The sequence below is a fragment of the Carex rostrata genome, chromosome 30 (genome assembly GCF_964058835.1).
Source record: "Carex rostrata chromosome 30, lpCarRost1.2, whole genome shotgun sequence".
NCBI lineage: Eukaryota > Viridiplantae > Streptophyta > Magnoliopsida > Poales > Cyperaceae > Carex > Carex rostrata.
Window position 1 is genome coordinate 4,084,486 of NC_135947.1, and position 17,549 is coordinate 4,102,034.

General features: G+C 33.2%; 2 protein-coding genes across 2 annotated transcripts; one reads left to right on the plus strand and one right to left on the minus strand.

Moving 5' to 3' along the window:
• Positions 1-5,979: 5,979 nt before the first annotated feature.
• Positions 5,980-7,096, plus strand: LOC144546780 (EF hand calcium-binding protein family). The gene has a single exon (XM_078295329.1). It carries the CDS (start codon positions 6,094-6,096, stop codon positions 6,580-6,582), a length of 489 nt encoding a protein of 162 aa, XP_078151455.1. The 5' UTR covers positions 5,980-6,093; the 3' UTR covers positions 6,583-7,096.
• Positions 7,097-10,424: 3,328 nt separating this feature from the next.
• Positions 10,425-15,127, minus strand: LOC144546902 (dihydroflavonol 4-reductase/flavanone protein). Its single transcript, XM_078295488.1, has 9 exons — positions 14,800-15,127; positions 14,232-14,361; positions 13,373-13,452; positions 13,177-13,302; positions 12,108-12,228; positions 11,248-11,332; positions 11,057-11,170; positions 10,911-10,950; positions 10,425-10,808 (listed from the first exon to the last, which is right to left on the minus strand). The coding sequence occupies exons 1-9, from the start codon at positions 14,977-14,979 to the stop codon at positions 10,656-10,658; spliced, it is 1,029 nt and encodes a 342-aa protein (XP_078151614.1). The 5' UTR covers positions 14,980-15,127; the 3' UTR covers positions 10,425-10,655.
• Between the last annotated feature and the right edge of the window lie 2,422 nt (positions 15,128-17,549).

Genomic DNA, 17,549 nt, shown 5'->3' on the forward strand with positions numbered 1-17,549 from the left:
TCACAGCTGGTAGATTGATTTTTTTTTAAAGTCTTGCTGCTATCATGTATACACAATGTTTGAGCATATATTTTGAATATTAATATAACAAAAATTTCAGGGACTGACATGTAACTTTTATTAAGTCAATTTAAATTAATTCAACACTACCATTCTTCCCATATTTTTCTTAGAACTACATTTTTTATATATTCTTAAACACTAATGAGTATCCAAACACGACCAACAGTTAAAAACATTAACTTTGTTATCTAGTGAGTTCTTAGATGCAGTGTTATAAATAAGAGTATGCGGTCCTCGGACAGACAGATACCGCCAAACGATTAATCGGAAATAACTGGAAATAGTTGATCATAATCAGTCGATAGTCAAAAAAAATCATAACGATTTAGTCACAGCCAATGAGTAATCGGTCGATTAATCGTCCTAAACAGACATTTTTTACGACTGGTTAGATAAAACAAGTGGATTGATACACTCTTCTCAAAATTGTTAAAAAAAATATTCTTATGGACCCCACTATTCCCCTCCCTCCCACTCGGCCACTCCTCTCTTTTTACTCGTCTTTATTTTTTTTGTTTTAAGTAAAAAATCAGAAATGTGATTTCTTTAGATATAGAGAATAAGAATGAGAATTTGAAATATTTAAAATGCGATCTTTTTATATTTATACACATTTGTAATTTATATGCGTATTCAATATAAATTTTTACAATTCAACATCTTTTATTTATTAAATTATCTATTATATAATTATATGTGTTTTTAAGTATAGAGAATGAGAGTTAATATTCTCCAATTTAATTTTTTAGACTATATACGTACATTTGTCTGGCATTTTTTATGACACAAGTATTTTTCTTGAAAATTTTAACTCCACTGCGAATTGTCAAACAAGCTTTAAAATAAATAAATTATCTTTTAGTAAAAATATGTCGAAAATAAATTGTTGCGGATACAGTTAATTTTTGGATAAAACTTAATATATAAACAATTTTAACTTGTGGAAAAAACTATCTCAAGGTGTATAAAATAGATTTGAGCAAAAATGTAAATTGTTCATCTCATTGTGAGATAGTTTCAAAATGATAGATATAATTTATTTATTTTTAAGAAGGATAGCTAAAATATTTTATTAAGAAAGTTTCTTGAAGATATTAAAACTACTATTATTATCAGTACATCTTAAATATAATAAAATGTAAAATATTTGCAACAAAATTGCTCTCCGTCTTCTTTACCCTGATCGGTGCAATAAATTGTTGAAGATCAGTGCAGTTATATTAGATTAGCATAAATTGACTATTTCGGACAAGTAATATATATTTACTCACGCATATAATTACAAATGCTTAATAAATAAAAGATGATCTACGAATGTGTGTATATAAAAAATAATAATACATATTAAATGTATTGTGGGATATTCTCTCTCAACAAATAAATTACAAACTATTTCTGAACCGATCTCAAATGAATCACGACATACATGCAAATTTGTAAGCAGAACAATATATATAATTGCCACAAAAAATTAAAGTTGGGACCAATCAAAATTATAGAAAATCGGAGGCTTAATTGGCTAGAAGTAGTGCTTCATCATAAACAACAATATAATGTGATATTTTCAAATCAGAAACTAAGAAAAAGATCAATTTAGCATAAAATATATAAACTATGTTCATATATAATTAAGTATCATCATACACAAAATCAAGCTAATAAAATTTTATACTTGAAGAATAATTTATTTGCATGATTTAGATTATCAAATTGGTAGAGCAATTCAGTAATTAAACATCGATGCTAATTTCATCAAAGTAACTTTAAATGTTAAATGACGTCTACATTCTGATACCCAGATTAAAAATTTATATATAAATACTGAGTACAAAAAATATGTTCTATTTGATTCCTTTTTCTAGTGTACCTTTGCACTATTTGATTGTTCTTTTAGATTTATGGTTTTTTCTTTATTTATGTAATTAACTAGAATAAAAAGGGAGGAGGGAGTGGGATTCACAAAGATATTTTGTTAATTTTTTTTTAAATGATATATTTTATTCTATATTTTACAAAAAAAAAAAAAAATAAAGACATTATGTAAAAAAATTCCTAATATAATACTAGCCATACTTCTTATATATTCTTAAACACTAATGAGTATCCAAACACGTCGAAAAGTCAGAAACCTCGACTTCGCTATCCAGTGAGTTGTTGGATCAAACAAGTGGACTGATAACAAATGACAACCTGTTGTTTAGTTTGAGATCACCAGCTGTAAGATTCGCTAGTCGGCATCAGATCACACCGCGCAGGAAACTCACAGGAAACTCTATCCATCCAGGTTCAATGATAGGTCAGTGCATCAGTTCCATTTAATTAGATCTCTCTCCGTGCGTTTGACCACTCTGATCTTCTGTGGCACTTACCTACTACTACATTATGCAGCGACTTACTAGTACAATGAAGAAAGGGCGGATCTACAGCCAAGTAAGAAGTGCTTAGCCACTTTCATATTTTTAAATTCTTAATTACATATATTAAAATTTATTTATTTTCTATTTTTATATAATTCAGCTTCTCGTGAATATAATGTTAAATGTATGCTTGTAGGTTAATAGTTAAAATTTTAGTTTGCAGTTACGAAAATTTGAATTTAATTTTTCAGTGTCATGTTTCAGTCTTTTCATCTTAATTTTCTAATTCCACTTTTAAATGAAATGACACATCATCAGACTATTTTACTTTCTCCACATTCTAGGTTTTCATTCCTCAGTAGGCGAATTCACCAATTGACCCCATTGATTTTAATATTTTTTTTGTATTTATACTCTATTTTAATAAGTTTAAACTAAAATATTATAGATAGTGTGAAATTGACCACATTCGTAGTAGAAAAATTTTGTATACTTGACCTCCATTTACGTTTAACCCCCATAGTCTAAAAGTCTGGCTCTGTCCCTGTCAATAATATATCACGCAGTATAGTTGTGACAGTAACATGCAAAATAAATAAATATATATATATATATATACCGTAGCAACAATTAACAGAGGCAGAAGAATGTACAGTCAGAAGGGTGCTAAGCACCCCCTATTAATTGGAATTTGTTATTTTATTTTTTGAAAAAAAATAATTTCTACAAAAAGTTATACTATTAGCTCCTCTCATAAATTGAAATTACACAACACTTATTTATCTAACGCCCTCTATTTCAATTTTCTAGTTCCGCCCCTGACAATTAATGCAGGACATGAACATCAATGCACCGACCATAAATTAACTAATAAATCTATGTTACAAGGATTTTCAAAGCCCCATACTTGTGCTGTGGGTTGCACGCTTTCTTATCATCACAATTGTTTTCTTAGATTATGATGAGTTTTACATTGTAGATGAAGATGTGAGCGCATCTTTGACTTTGCTTATATGATACTATGAAAGAATTAATTTGTTCAATAAGATGTGGCATATGTTCACAAGTTTACTGAAAAAGAAAAGGTCTTACAATAAATGTTATGTATTTTATTCTTATTTGTGGTTTGCTCGTTATATGGATAACGAACAATTGACTATTATTTGTTAACCAAGCAGAAAGATAATAAATTGACTTGTTGACAATATCCGGAGTGATCAATTTTAGACCAAAAGGAACTCAGCAAATTAGGTGAGATAATTAAATTACATTACGAAATAAGAGAACAACTCATTTGGACATTTACATTTCCAAAAAAAAAAAAAAAAACTTATTATTTTCCTAGGGAAGAATATATATGTTCCTTTCTCTTTTTATATCTAATCATTTTTTTTATTTAATTATTTTACAAGGAGACTTGGAAATCGGAAGTCTCATTCAATATACTATGTGTAGTAATAGTTAAAATTTAAATATTACAAGTTTTAAAATTCAATCTAATATGGTAAATGGAAAGATATTCTTTCCAACAAATACACTCACTCTGGACTCAGTAATGCCAATTGCTCTCATTTTTAGAAAGACATTATATCCATTAAACACATAGTAGAACTAGGAATTACTAGAATAGTTGGTTCTGGAAAAGAAACCTTCTTCTGGCTAGACTTGTGGTTAGGAGAGTGTGCTCTTTATTCCCAATACCCTAATCTTTTCCAAATAACCACTAATCCCCTATTAAAAGTAGATGAGGCTTTCTTACATAATGACCCTTACAGTACCATCCACTTTAATAGACAACTTACAGGCACCTTATTAGTCGAATGGTACCAATTAGTCTCCCACTGCTTCTCCCCTCCTATATTCACTATGTCTACACAACCTGACAAGATATATTGGAGATGGCATTCATCTCGGTCTTTTACTGTACACTCTTTATACCTATGGCTTGAATATGGAGGGATAAAGAATACCACATATACTACACTTTGGAAGACAAAAATACCCCTTAAAATTAAAATTTTTATATGGCTAGTTAAGGAGGGGAAGATTCCGACTAAAGACAATTTAGCAAAAAAAGGATGGTCGGGAGACCAAACATGCAGTTTTTGTAACTCCCTAGAAACTATTGATCACTTGTTTGTTACATTCCCTCTAATTTCTTCTCTTTGGAATTGGATAGCCACATATAATAATTTCAATTATAATTGTCTTAATTTATCTGATCTATGGTTATTTGACGCATGGATACCCTTGAAAGATAGATTTCTAATAGAACTCATCCGAGCAGCTACTCTATGGGTAGTATGGTTAGCACGAAATAAAATATGCTTTAATAACATATCAATTCCATCTGTAGCTTCTTTAGGATCTCAAATAATTTCTTTAACAACTTATTGGTGCAAATCTAATTTAGATGACTCATTCTTTAAATTATCTTTAATCTTGCCCATGGATTTGAATAATTTGTCTCAGGCAGCCGCTATCACCCTCTCGGAGACCGATACATCAATGGAAGAGAACAGCTCCTGGGATTCCGAGGACGATCCATGTCTCGGTCTCGAAGGATCAGACCTTTCTGAGTATCTCAGAGATAGAGCGGCTTGTGATGAAGCTGATATGGCTTTCCTCAATTCCTCAGGACATAATTCTAGTATCTCTCATGCCAGTTCTAATGATGTTCCCTAAAGCTCGTTTACCTTTCAGTTTATGTTTGATGTTTTGTAATAATACCCCTCTAGCAAACTATTAGCTTCTATATCTTGATGTAATGGTAGATATTACCTAGTTGCTTCACAACTAGTTTGATTTTATATTTTGGTTACATTATCTGAACTAGCTTACTGCTTGTATTGACATACTTTAGTTTCTAATGAAACTGGTGGTCTTATACCACTCTTTTCAAAAAAAAAAAAAAATTCAATCTAATAATTTGTCATTTGAGCTGCTAACAATTTTTATTTTTATTTTTTAATCAACAAAATAGTATTTCTTAAGAATCTACCTCTTAAATAAATGAGAGAATATTTAATGTCTTTAATTAATGAGAGAATAGATTTCCACTATACCTCTATTAACTCATTACAAATTTATATGAACGGGTCAAAATCGTTTCAAAGGTACCACTCCCAAATGACACAGCACTACCCCTCGAATCACCTCAGAGTCTCAGACTCGGCCTTTAGACTTCGGGCTTTGACCAACTACCACCTTCGGATCACAAATCTAGCGCGAATCTCAAAGCCTCACCTCAACCTCCCTGCATTTTAATAATTGGATATTCAACACCGACCGTCCAGTTCCTCTGGATTTCATATTACCTAAGGTAACAGAATACTTATGTTAGATCAGGACTGTCCGATCAGAATTCACATTAAAGGGAGTCGTGCATTTCACCTCGCGTCGGATTGGTAAGATTCTGATCGGACGGTTCTGATCTAAATAAAAATATTCTGTTACCTCAGAGGATACGAGGGTATGGATTCGTTCCTCTCCCCCACCTTCATTCAACGCGGCTTCTCCCAATTCAACTTTTTCTAATTCCTGTCTCCAACTCCGCATCACCATAAAAGAACTATCATTCAGTTCCTCTTTCTTCCGCCCAATTCAACATTTCTAATCCCAGTCTCTCCAACTCCGCATCACCTCTCCGAATCAATCAATCTCATACAATACAATGAAGATGCAAACGCTGCGGGGGGACCAATTGAAGCAGCTCCGCGATATCTTTCGCAGATTCGACATGGATGGGGATGGCAGCCTGACGCAGCTGGAGCTCGCTGCATTGCTCCGATCCATCGGTCTCAAGCCTAATGGCGACGAGCTTCACGCGCTGCTATCTGCCATGGATTCCAACAACAATGGTGCAATCGAGTTCGAGGAGCTTGCGGCGGCCATTGCTCCTATGATGACTCAGCAATCGCTTGTAGATCAGGCGCAGCTGCTGGAGGTGTTTAATGCATTTGACAGGGATGGGAACGGGTACATCTCAGCTGCTGAGCTGGCGAGATCGATGGCGAAAATGGGCCAGCCGTTGACATTTGTCGAGCTGCAACACATGATGAAGGAGGCTGACACAGATGGGGATGGTGTGATTAGCTTCACGGAGTTTGCGGCTGTGATGGCAAAATCTGCGCTTGATTTTCTTGGCATTGCCGTTTCATAGGGTTGAAGGGAGAGGAGGGGGGTTACGATGGTTGGTGCATTAGAGACGGGTGTAGGCCTGGTCCACGGCAAGTCGTGGTTGTGCTAATTACAAGAGGAGGTTTTGATTTGGTGCCTTTCTTAGGATAGTTTTTATTTTTTTTTGGATCTCTTTTTGTTGCTTTGTTCCATTTCAAGTTGATGGGGAATGATAATCGATATGTGTATATATAATGCGCGCGTGTAATGAATTAGCGGGGGTTAATCAAGTTGATGGAGAATGATAATCGATATGTGTATATATAATGCGCGCGTGTAATGAATTAGCGGGGGTTAATCGTTTCGAAAATTTGAAAGGGAGAGAAAACCAGCAAAGAGGAATTAGAAAGTTTGAAATTGTTTTTCGTGTTTTTTGCTTAGACTGTTTACAAGCTTCTTATTCTTTTGTTGTTTTCTGTTTTTTTTTCACCTCTCAAATGTAAAGAAACATTTGGTGGAAAATGCTTGGATTTCAATTTAATCTTTTGTTCTGCTCATTATTTCTCTTAGTCATTCGCTTACACGAAAGTTGTTATTTTATTAAGTTCTCAGAATTGGGACTCTTTTCTTGTGGACTTGATGATGCCCATTACCCAATTATCCATGGCTGGAAGCTGTAGCTTTTAGTTAAAGAGAAACCATTTCTATTAGCAATTATCAATCTGAGACAGAAATATATTTTGTAATATTTTATAAATTGTTTGGAATATTGTCGAGAATCTAGATTAGGAAAACAGGTAACTGATTTGCTGGTCAGCCCAACACAGTTTATTTTATTTTTATTTTTTTGGGTTGTTGTGAACATGTCAAAGTTCTTCATCTGAGGGCCTAAGGCTGATTCCTGGATATTTCCTAAATGTTGATATTACTACGAAAATACAGAACATTAAGATCTAAGGACATTAAAAAAGAAAGACGAGAATTTGATCCTGTATATCGTCCATATGCAGAACAGCAGATACTTCAACCTCAAGAAGAATTACAAATTTTACACGCTTGTGTGACTTGTCATCAGAAAACCAATTCATCAGATCTTCTATGCATAATGGGCATGTTCGGCAAGCTATGGAATAGCAAGATAATAGAGGAGAATAAAGGAATTGTGGAATTAGGAATTGGCCACTCTTCTTCTCTATTCCAATTGTGTTTGGCAAACTCAACTATTGGAATAGTAAAAGTGAACACTCATTAAAATACAATAATAATTGAAAATGACTCTTATATCCTTATTGAGTTTGGTTAGTGCACCAACGTCATGTGTAGTGCATGATTAAAATGTATATTCAATAAAATGGTGAATGTAAATTCAAGATATAAAATTATGAAATAAAAGTTAACAATATAGTTCAAATATTCTAATAAAATGTTGAATTAGTATTAGCAACAGTAAAAAAAATAATCTATAATAAGTATTAAATTGAACATGTTATCTGTGTTTCCTTTAGTTGAAAAATTAAACAAAGCAAAGATGATGGTAGAGCAAGAACACAACATCATATTGTCATCCTCAAAGCAAAGATAAACTTGTTTTTTAGTCAGAAAAAAAATGAGGCCAATACCACCAGCACCACCCACTAATTAATAGTGTCATTGTCATGATTATAATTATTGTATGCATTTAAGAAAAAAAAAAACTATTTTGTACCCAATTTAAGAGAAAAACTGATACACTCACCTCCATTGTACCTGTACCAGCAAAATTTACAAGGCCCTTTTAAACCCCCAAATTCCCCAAACTTACAATTTACATAGAAGCCCTTTGGAAGGAATAATGTTCCATATCAATTTGTCATCTAAAAATAAGCAACCACCAAGAAGAATATAATACAATTTCATAACTAGCATAAAAAAATAATGAATTCAAAAACAAAAAAAAAAAAAGAACAAAAACTGATTTAAACCAAGTAGTAGTTCTATATCACTTTGTCATCTAAAAACCCTTACATAGCAACAAAATACTTTCTATTGTTTGTTACTTGAATAGCACAACTGAAAATTTATTCTAAAATAATATATTCATGATATTTTCTACATTGTGTCCTTGAGGTAATAAAGTCTTTTTATATATTGTAGATTGTATACCTAAGGTTGGCACTGGTACTGATTTACCAGTTCAAGGATGACTTGGGCTGAAGCCTTATGTAATCATGATATTCCTATGCTAGGATAAAATAAAAGATGACATGATATTTTCTACGTTGCGTCAATTGTAGCAATTTATACGTGGAAGACTAATATTTATATAGTTATTTTACTAATGACACCTACCAGTGGACCATGGTTGAGAACCCACCCATGAGCACATTACAAAAGGATTTCACACCTTTATTTGTAATATCCAGTCAAAACACTTCACTGTATCAAGCACCCCCAAAAAAATAAAGCAATTCGTAGATTTTTGTAATCCATTTTTTATCCGAATTTATGCTCCTAAATTCTAATTTCTAAACAAAGCGACACCTTCTAAAAGCAATTTAAGTGAAATAATTCTAGGTTATGCAGTAAATGGTGAATGAGTATTGTACAAATTTCAAAGCACTAGCTAATAGGTAAGAGGAAGCAACAAATAACAAATACCGTACAATATCAGGTTATGCTTAAGCACAAGCAAGCAATCAATGGCAATTTAACTACTAAATCAGTAAAAAAAAAGGGTGAAGGAAAATAAAACTCGCCAAAAAAGAGGGATATTAAATGAAAGATAAAATCGCGTGCGTCTATCTCGTAGTTTTCATTTTACAGATTTTTCAGTAGTTCGTCGGAAATTTTGATCGGAGTTTACTGAGAGAAAAAGTGTTTCTCTTTTGGAGCATGTGCGGAAGAGGAAGAAAGAGATGCAAGTGGGAGAATATTAAAATGAGACTGAAGTGCCACATCAGTCAAACAGAGGGTAAATATGATCTTTTTATGGAGATCGAATCGTCTGCCCCCAGAATTACTGCGGGTGGACTCAAATTTAAAAACAGTAACAGTAATTAAACCCTTTAACAGTAACCGGTCCCACCCCGCAGTGACTCTGGGGGTGGGAATTTCCTACACCCCGGGGGACAGGAGATTCGGTTTCCTTTTTATGTCCCTTTTCCAGCGCAATTCTCTATTCCATCCTCCCACTGGAATTGAGAAAAGAGGAAAAGTACTTCTATTCCGTATATCTATTCCAACTCACATTTTGACTGTTCGGCAAAAATAGATACTCTATTCCATTCAATTCCTCTATTCCAACTCTGCCGAACAGGCCCAATAGAAATAGCAGAAAACTTCTTGGGAAAAATTTGTTGCAAGTTACATGCACAAAAAGAGTTCCAAAATTTGAGAAAGAGTGAGGTCATATTAATATGAATTGACCTAAGAGTCTAGAATTATTAAATCAAGTAACTTTCTATCTATCTAAAAGATTAGTAAAAGAAATTTAAAAAAAAAAATGAAAACTTGGTCTCCAAGTACATTTTCATATGGAGCTCATATTTAACAGATTTAGATCGACTTTTTAAACTTTAAAAATAGAAATATGTGTTCATAGCTCAAGACGATCCATTATTATATAAATACGAATCAGCGAAACTTGATTTTCAAGCTGTGAAGATCAAACATACATTGGGGTCAATTATATAAAATTTTCATGCAATATGAGAGCCAATTTTACTCTAAACTTATATCAAAATTATGAATAAGCACGATTTTTTTCTTAATGAACCCCATTCCATTCCATCTAGATCCACTCCTGGTAATATGCATATCATCATAGCCTCACTCTTTGTGAAATGCAATTATTATAATACTAAAATTAACCACGTTCTGCATTACAGAAACAACGAATGAAGTACTCCTATTTTGGCACGTCTTTTCCACAATGTTCATGGAGTAGATTAGTCTTTCTGTTGTCTAATTAAAAAAATATAAATTTCAGTCACTAATTATGACAAAAAAAAATTATGGGGATCAAAACCAAAACAATACAGGAAACTCCTAATATTACAAATGTGCTAGTTTTTGAAAGGAAAAAAAAAATTCCAACGCATCATGACATACAGGTCACTATATTTCTCTTCTTCCTAATTACCTGAACCACCATCTCTGAACCGCTGCAATAGGTCTACTCAAGAACGGAGCATACTGATGCAGGTACGGGTTGACAATACTGCTGATCTTAGTCCATGCACTTTGGTGGTACCCGGCTGTTGCCGGTGAATGGTACATTAGCTTCAATAACTGCCGATTAATAGAAATTGGTAAATTAGTTCAAAATTATTAAAATTTTAGCAAGAGATTTTATACAAAACTACTGAAAGTAAAGAAAAAAAAAACAACAACCTGCCAGTACATGAAAGTGTGAATTATGTTGCGCTGCCATCTGCATTAAACAAATAACAGGATATGAGTTTTGCCATCCAATATACTAATTGCATCACAAATCACCATAAAAAAATAAAATTGAAAACATGTAATAATCCACTCACGAAAGAAGAGACAAAATGAGAACAAAGCCGAGAGATATCTCAGCATGAGAGCTCGTGATTCCAAGTGTACTGGTATTGCTATCAATCCACAAGCATGGGTCCTCCAAATATTTCCTATAAATTGTGCCAGAAAAGATTTGCACTGTTTACCTTAACTCAAAAGCAAATGAATTTATATTGATAGTACAGACCTGTACAAGGTGGAATGACTGAAGTTGCGCCTAAGAAATTTGGCCGCATGCTCTAGTGCCCATATCAGTACAGGAATTAAAGCAACTGCATAAGCAAAGCATCCTTTAAACATACAAGGGACCTTCTACTTTTAGCAAAAATATTTTTGTCGTATTAGCAATATTCTTTTTTGGACATAAACATATACGCAAATTAGATCCAGTAACTTAAATTTGCATAATGTAATTAATAACCAAAAATGTTTGGATGCTTTAGACTAGCACTCTTCAAAAGACTAGGCTCATGAAAACAAATTTTCTGTAAAGGTGACAATTTTGTCCTTGCCCCTAACAACCCTATTGTTTCCCTAAGCCCAGAGGAAAAGTGAAATCCAGATATGCAAATTGGTTAATTGTCATTCACAGATATGGGGTCTTGTTTGCAAACCTGAGGAATGGCAGGAGCTATTCATTACAGGTCATATTTTTCCATCTAATTATTCATCATTAATCCCCAAAATCAGATAAATGGTTCTGATCAGGTCCTTTGATACAATACAAAATGGAAGTCAACATGACAGCTATGGTCTTCGCACAATGCTTTGCATATTTCTCTCAAGTGGGTTCTCTATAGTTAGCTCACTCTCTCTCTCTCCCCTCCCTTCAACTATGCCTTTAGTGAAAGTGCACATTGAGTGAAAGGAGTGAGTTTGCCATATTGTTTCATTTCGTCATCCATATGAGGTTCTAATGTAGAATGCAACTTATAAGAACAATTAAGAGAGCAGTCTATGTCCAATTTGTTATATCATATGTATATAACTATAAAAAGAAGAGGTAGAGTATAATACAAAGTGCTAGCTCAAAGATACTTGACTTACACTTGAGGTGTAGCTGAGATGTAATAAATGTAAGGCAATAAATTAGGCGAACAAATTCCTTGGTTCCAAGTATGCCTTGAAAATATGACTGAAGGGCCAGCAAATTCCATGCTCTTGGTTTCTGGCAAAAAGTACAAAGAAATTTTCATTAGAAAACAAAATTCTTTTGCAAGTTGAACTGGAGTTTGAATGTACTAACATGCCTAAGAAATTTGGACCAATTGTAAACAACTCTTGGACTAGTTGATTAAATGGTCTAATAACATGATTTTTTTTTTTTTTGAAGTAGAAATGTGGGGGTCAAGCCCCTCAGATTCCATTGCCTAATAACATGATATAATTGTAAAAAGAACAAAAAAATCATCATGTCTGAGTTTGAGTCTAGTTTAGGTATTTGTCAAATCTGTTTAATTAAAGGCTAATCGAGTAGAAATTTTAATTTCAGGCCTGGATTTGTTACCAAAAGTAAGCTCAATTAATTAGGTAATTGGTCAAGGGATCAAATAGTCAAGTTCCATGAGAAAAGTTATCTTTGTTAATTTGCTTTGATAGTTGCTCTGCTTACTTCAAAGTTCTTGTTTTTTTAGGTCCTTTGTGTTGAATAACAAGTTTTATCAAGTCAATTTGTTGTTCGATATTGTTTTCAATGATACGAAGTTACGAACTACGATGAATTAATGACAAACTTTCTCTCTTTATTATATCTCGTCATCACCTCTCATCCTCTTCCCAAACCCTAAACCTAGCAACCATCTAGAATCCCTTTGCATCATAATATAATGCGAAAAAATGGAAGTTTGATCCCTTATACAATCTCAGCTTTGACAATTAAAGGCCATTTAGAAATAAGGTAAATATTGAGTGTAGTTCACAAAAACGTAAATAAAAACATCTATAGTCAATCAAGCAAAACTTGGTTGGTTAGTTTTTTTTTTTTGTGACTTTAGAAACTAAAAAAATCAACATGTTGAAATGACATGGAATTCTTTTAGATGCAACTTATGCCATAAAAGTATAGAAACACTTTAACTTATTGTTCTCTGAATGTTACTTAGTAATCAGCACTTACCCCATGAGAAGTGTACAAGGAATAAAAGGATGAGCATGCTGTGCCGAGTAAAGCCAACCGGTACGTCTTGTCAGAGATATGTTTCGGTACTATTGGAAGAATGCTAACTAAGCTGACAAGTATCACCTGTCAGATAAACCCTGTCAGTTGTTGCTACTATGAAATACATGCATAGGAAAGCATTTTGTCATCTTACCCATGAATTAACAGAAAAATGAATGGATCTTCGATCAAATGGCCTTGTAGTTGCATCTCTAGCTGATTGGGTACTGGATCCTAAACAATATTTGAATTGAAAAATTACAATGAATAATCATTACAATACCAAAATTACAGAAACTACAACTGAGCAGGAAATATATCAAAGAATTAGTTCCAGAGGCAACAGCCTAACCAAATAATGAACTGTATGTAACACTTGTTTGTTCCTATTTTAGTGTTTAATTAACATTTTGTAAACAGCGCAAGGCTTATCTGTATATTCTGAAAATTGTTAGTATAAATATATTATTACTACAAAGGACATTGCACAACAACTTATCATACATTCCCATGCATGGTAACTAATGTGAAGCAAACTGCCAGAAACCATATGAATTACCACAAATAAAGAAAAATAAAATAAAATTATGAACCATACACCTTAGTTCAAACATTCATATAACAACATGGTCCAGTTTTGCCTCCTCATTAGTCCCTTCCAGGTGCATCAGGGGGAAAAAGGTGAATAACTTTGTGAATTTTTAAAAATTAAATAAGACTATATTTTGTTGATATTTGCTGGCTTACAGTGTCACTTCTTTCTTTACAAGAGTATATTTGGCAGTTGATTTTTGATGCTTTAGGGACCACATGAAAAGTTCCAATTATATTGTGGATACACAGTCTACGGCTCTACGCCAATAATCAGGTTTATTGAAAAGTTCCTATAACATGATTGAATTAAACAGTCAATCAAGGATCAAACCCAATTCAATTATAGAAAACCCCAATGACCAGAACATGAATCCTTGTTGGCAATAAGAAAAAAAATTATTTGACTCAGAATAAATAACCTGTATCACGAGGCCTGGAAGTGTTGTCAGGTGAAGGAGATGAAGATGACCTCTTAGTAGGTCCCGAAGACTGAGAAGAGGAGGCCCCACTAGAGCTAATTGACATTGGCTCAACCACAAGATCAGGATCCTATAACATGATTGAATTAAACAGTCAAAATCAAGGATCAAACCCAATTCAATATTTGGGTCCCCATTTCGTACTATTTCGACATATCTGAATTTAAAGCAGCAACTGAGCTCACGATCAGCCTCAACTCTGGTTCTATTGATTATTTTTATTTTTTTCTCTTTTTTTTTCTTTTTTTTCTTTTTCAGTTCATTCCAAGCTACAAAAACATTCGTTTCTTTCCACTATTGTACCTAATAAGAACCACAAAAAAAAGCTTAAACAATTATAGCAAGAATTCAAAGATACATGAGTTGCACCCCTGTGTCCATCTGCAATCTAAAACCTGACAATTCCAAATCTGAAAAACAAATCTGAAGTCCTCTTTAACCAAACTCAGTGCAAATACAGTGATCTCAAAACTTCTTGAGATGAAAAAGAGAGAGAGTATTCGCTTACGATGTACCGCTTGTAGAACTTGCGCTTAAAGTGGCCCATCACATCGGGGAGGTTCGCGATGTTCGGCGGGATGAGCACGTTCTCCCAGTAGCTGCTCCATCGCGGGTCGTTCTCGTAATCGTACGCCGCCGCCGCGATTCTCTTTATCTTTTGCGGATCGTCATCGCCTTGCTCCCCCATTCTCTCTCTCTCTCTCTCTCTCTCTCTCTCTCTCTGATAGTTCGGACCTTAGACGATTGGTTTGGTTGTTTCTCGATTCCCTTTGTCGATATTTTACTTTTCTATATTCCTCCTTTTTTACTTTTCCTAACTGCGAAAGTGCATTTTTTGGCACGACTTAGAATAGAATGAGTAGGGTTAGTATGACATTAATGTCATTTAAGATTATATAATACTAATATTAAAATCTATCTAATTAATTTCAAAGGGTGAATCTAAATTGTTAAAACCGATTTACTTCATTAGTTGTGCATTTACATGCAAATTTATAAATTTTTGAATTTATTTAGTATCAAGTCAAGCGGTCAAATAAGTGAGTTTTTAAGTTAATTTCAATACATTTATTTTTCAACATTTTTACCACTTGATTTGATACTAAACTAACTCAAAAATATAAAAAATTTACATCTAAACACATCACTCGTAAAGTAAATTGATTTGAACGGTTTGAATTAATCGTTTAAAGTTTATTTAATCAATTTTGAAGTTAGTGTCATAGACACCAATGTCATACTAGTCAAACTCCTTAGAATATAATGGATATGTACATCACTGGCAAAAGTCAGGAATTCGTTATAATCTAAAGTAACACATTTTGATTTTGAATCCAGACCGTCCGATCTTTTTGGGCACGAATATTAAAGAGACTGCGCACCTTACCTTTGTCCAGATTGGCCCGGATTCTGATCGGACGGTCCAAATCTAAACTCAGAATTTCAGTTACTTCAGGGATCCGACAGAAAATTCTGGGAAAAGAAAGAAGCAGATGGAATTCTAATCAATTAGACAAATCTATATTGGGCCTGAATCTCTATTATATACAGGCTCGATTATATATTTAAGGAAGGCCGAAAAAGATGTTAAGTTCAGAAATATAATTGCAAATTTGCAATTGTGATTTCAAGGCTGTTATAGTCTACATTTCTTTCAGATCTAGGCTTAAAAGCCCAGAACATGCATTTTGTTGTTTTGTTGCCATATGTAGTAATCTACCAATTTGCTCATGCCTCGGCTGCTCGGCATGACTTGATTTGAATATAAGAATTCTTCTCGGAACTTGAAATTGAGGGAAACAGTACAACATAATGAAGTCTAAAATTAGAGGTAGCTGAGGACTGAAGGCTAGAGATGTTATCCTTTAGAAAACAAATCTATTTTAATTCAATGATTGAGAGCTATATGCCAACCTTCTTATCATGCCAAAGAAGATAAAATATCCATGATTTTCTTTTTTCGTTGTTCCGGACTTTAGACGACATCAGTTGAATGTGCGGAGTGGCATTTGATTTGTTTGTCTGAAAATTTTTGTTGGGTGGGTTGCAATTTGATTTTAAATGTCTGTATTTCAGTATTAGAGTAAGGCTATGGTACCATGCATCGTGCATATTGTTCCGTACTATGAATCAATATCTTTATTTTTAAAATTTAAATTTTAAATTTTTTTATTTTTTTTACTACTTTTTTAGATGGATAGAAAATCACTTGTCCTGGGTGATTTCAGACCATTACAAAAATAGTAAAAAAAAAAATTCTAAAAATTGTAATATATAATATGTAAATACATTTTCATATAAAAATCACATTGAACGCTTCAGATTTACTATTTGACTTTAAAAACGAATATACTAATCTGTAGTGCGAACCAATTTGCACTTTGCATAGTACCCAACCTCACTCTCAGAATTAGATCAATAAAATCAGCTTGGGTTCTTTTGAGAAAGAAACCAGTCTTGTTTATTAGTGTGATGGCTAATTTCTGTTAGAATACCAAACAAAGCAATTTGATTTGGTTCAAAGATGATGTTGAACCTAACCATGTTACATCTTAGAAGGGACTCAAATTAGGTACATTCACTTGTGAGATTATTTCATTGTATAGTCACTCTCTGAAAGTGACTAGATTCAGTTTTATAGAAACAGCACCTGCTGGATTTACTGGTATATTCAGTTTTCATGGTATTCATTGTTTTTATCGACAATTCTATGTCATATATTATTTCCGCTTTTTGTCAGAATTGCTCCTCTTTTTTTTTAAAACCCAATAGTATCAGGGAAATTGTCAGAATTGCTCCTCAATCTGTAAGTTAGCATAGTAATTAATAGACCGTGGAAATATTTTAGCAACCTCTGTGCATATTAATAATGGGCCTCATGATCAGCTTATTGGGCTAATATAACAATTAGAAACAAAAGAAACATGGTCATTGATTGTAATGTTGCTATTAGTTTACACTTTCGGGGAGGCGTAAACAACATACATCATTAGTCCACTACTCACGTGGTGCCACGTGTCATACAGAAGTAACTTAAATTTTGTTTAGAAATAAGTTTAATCATTTAATGTTTAAATTTATTGCCACCAAAAATTACAGTACTAGTATACTACAATCATTATCTTCACATAATATTCTTTTTTTCCGGGTTGAACGAGTCGAGGATTTTCCATAATTTGCTCAACTTTAATTTAATAACTGATTGATGGTTGGCACTTTGTTGAAAAATAATTGATATTTTATAAATTAAGGAGTACG

Excerpts from the sequence above, each read along its gene's own strand:
- LOC144546780 (XM_078295329.1), top strand. The coding sequence starts at position 6,094 with ATGAAGATGCAAACGCTGCGGGGGGACCAATTGAAGCAGCTCCGCGAT.
- LOC144546902 (XM_078295488.1), bottom strand. The coding sequence starts at position 14,979 with ATGGGGGAGCAAGGCGATGACGATCCGCAAAAGATAAAGAGAATCGCG. Across the intron at positions 14,362-14,799 it reads AGTTCTACAAGCGGTACATC|GATCCTGATCTTGTGGTTGA; the intron begins GTAAGCGAATAC and ends ATCATGTTATAG. Across the intron at positions 10,951-11,056 it reads CTCATTTTGTCTCTTCTTTC|ATGGCAGCGCAACATAATTC; the intron begins GTGAGTGGATTA and ends TGTTTAATGCAG.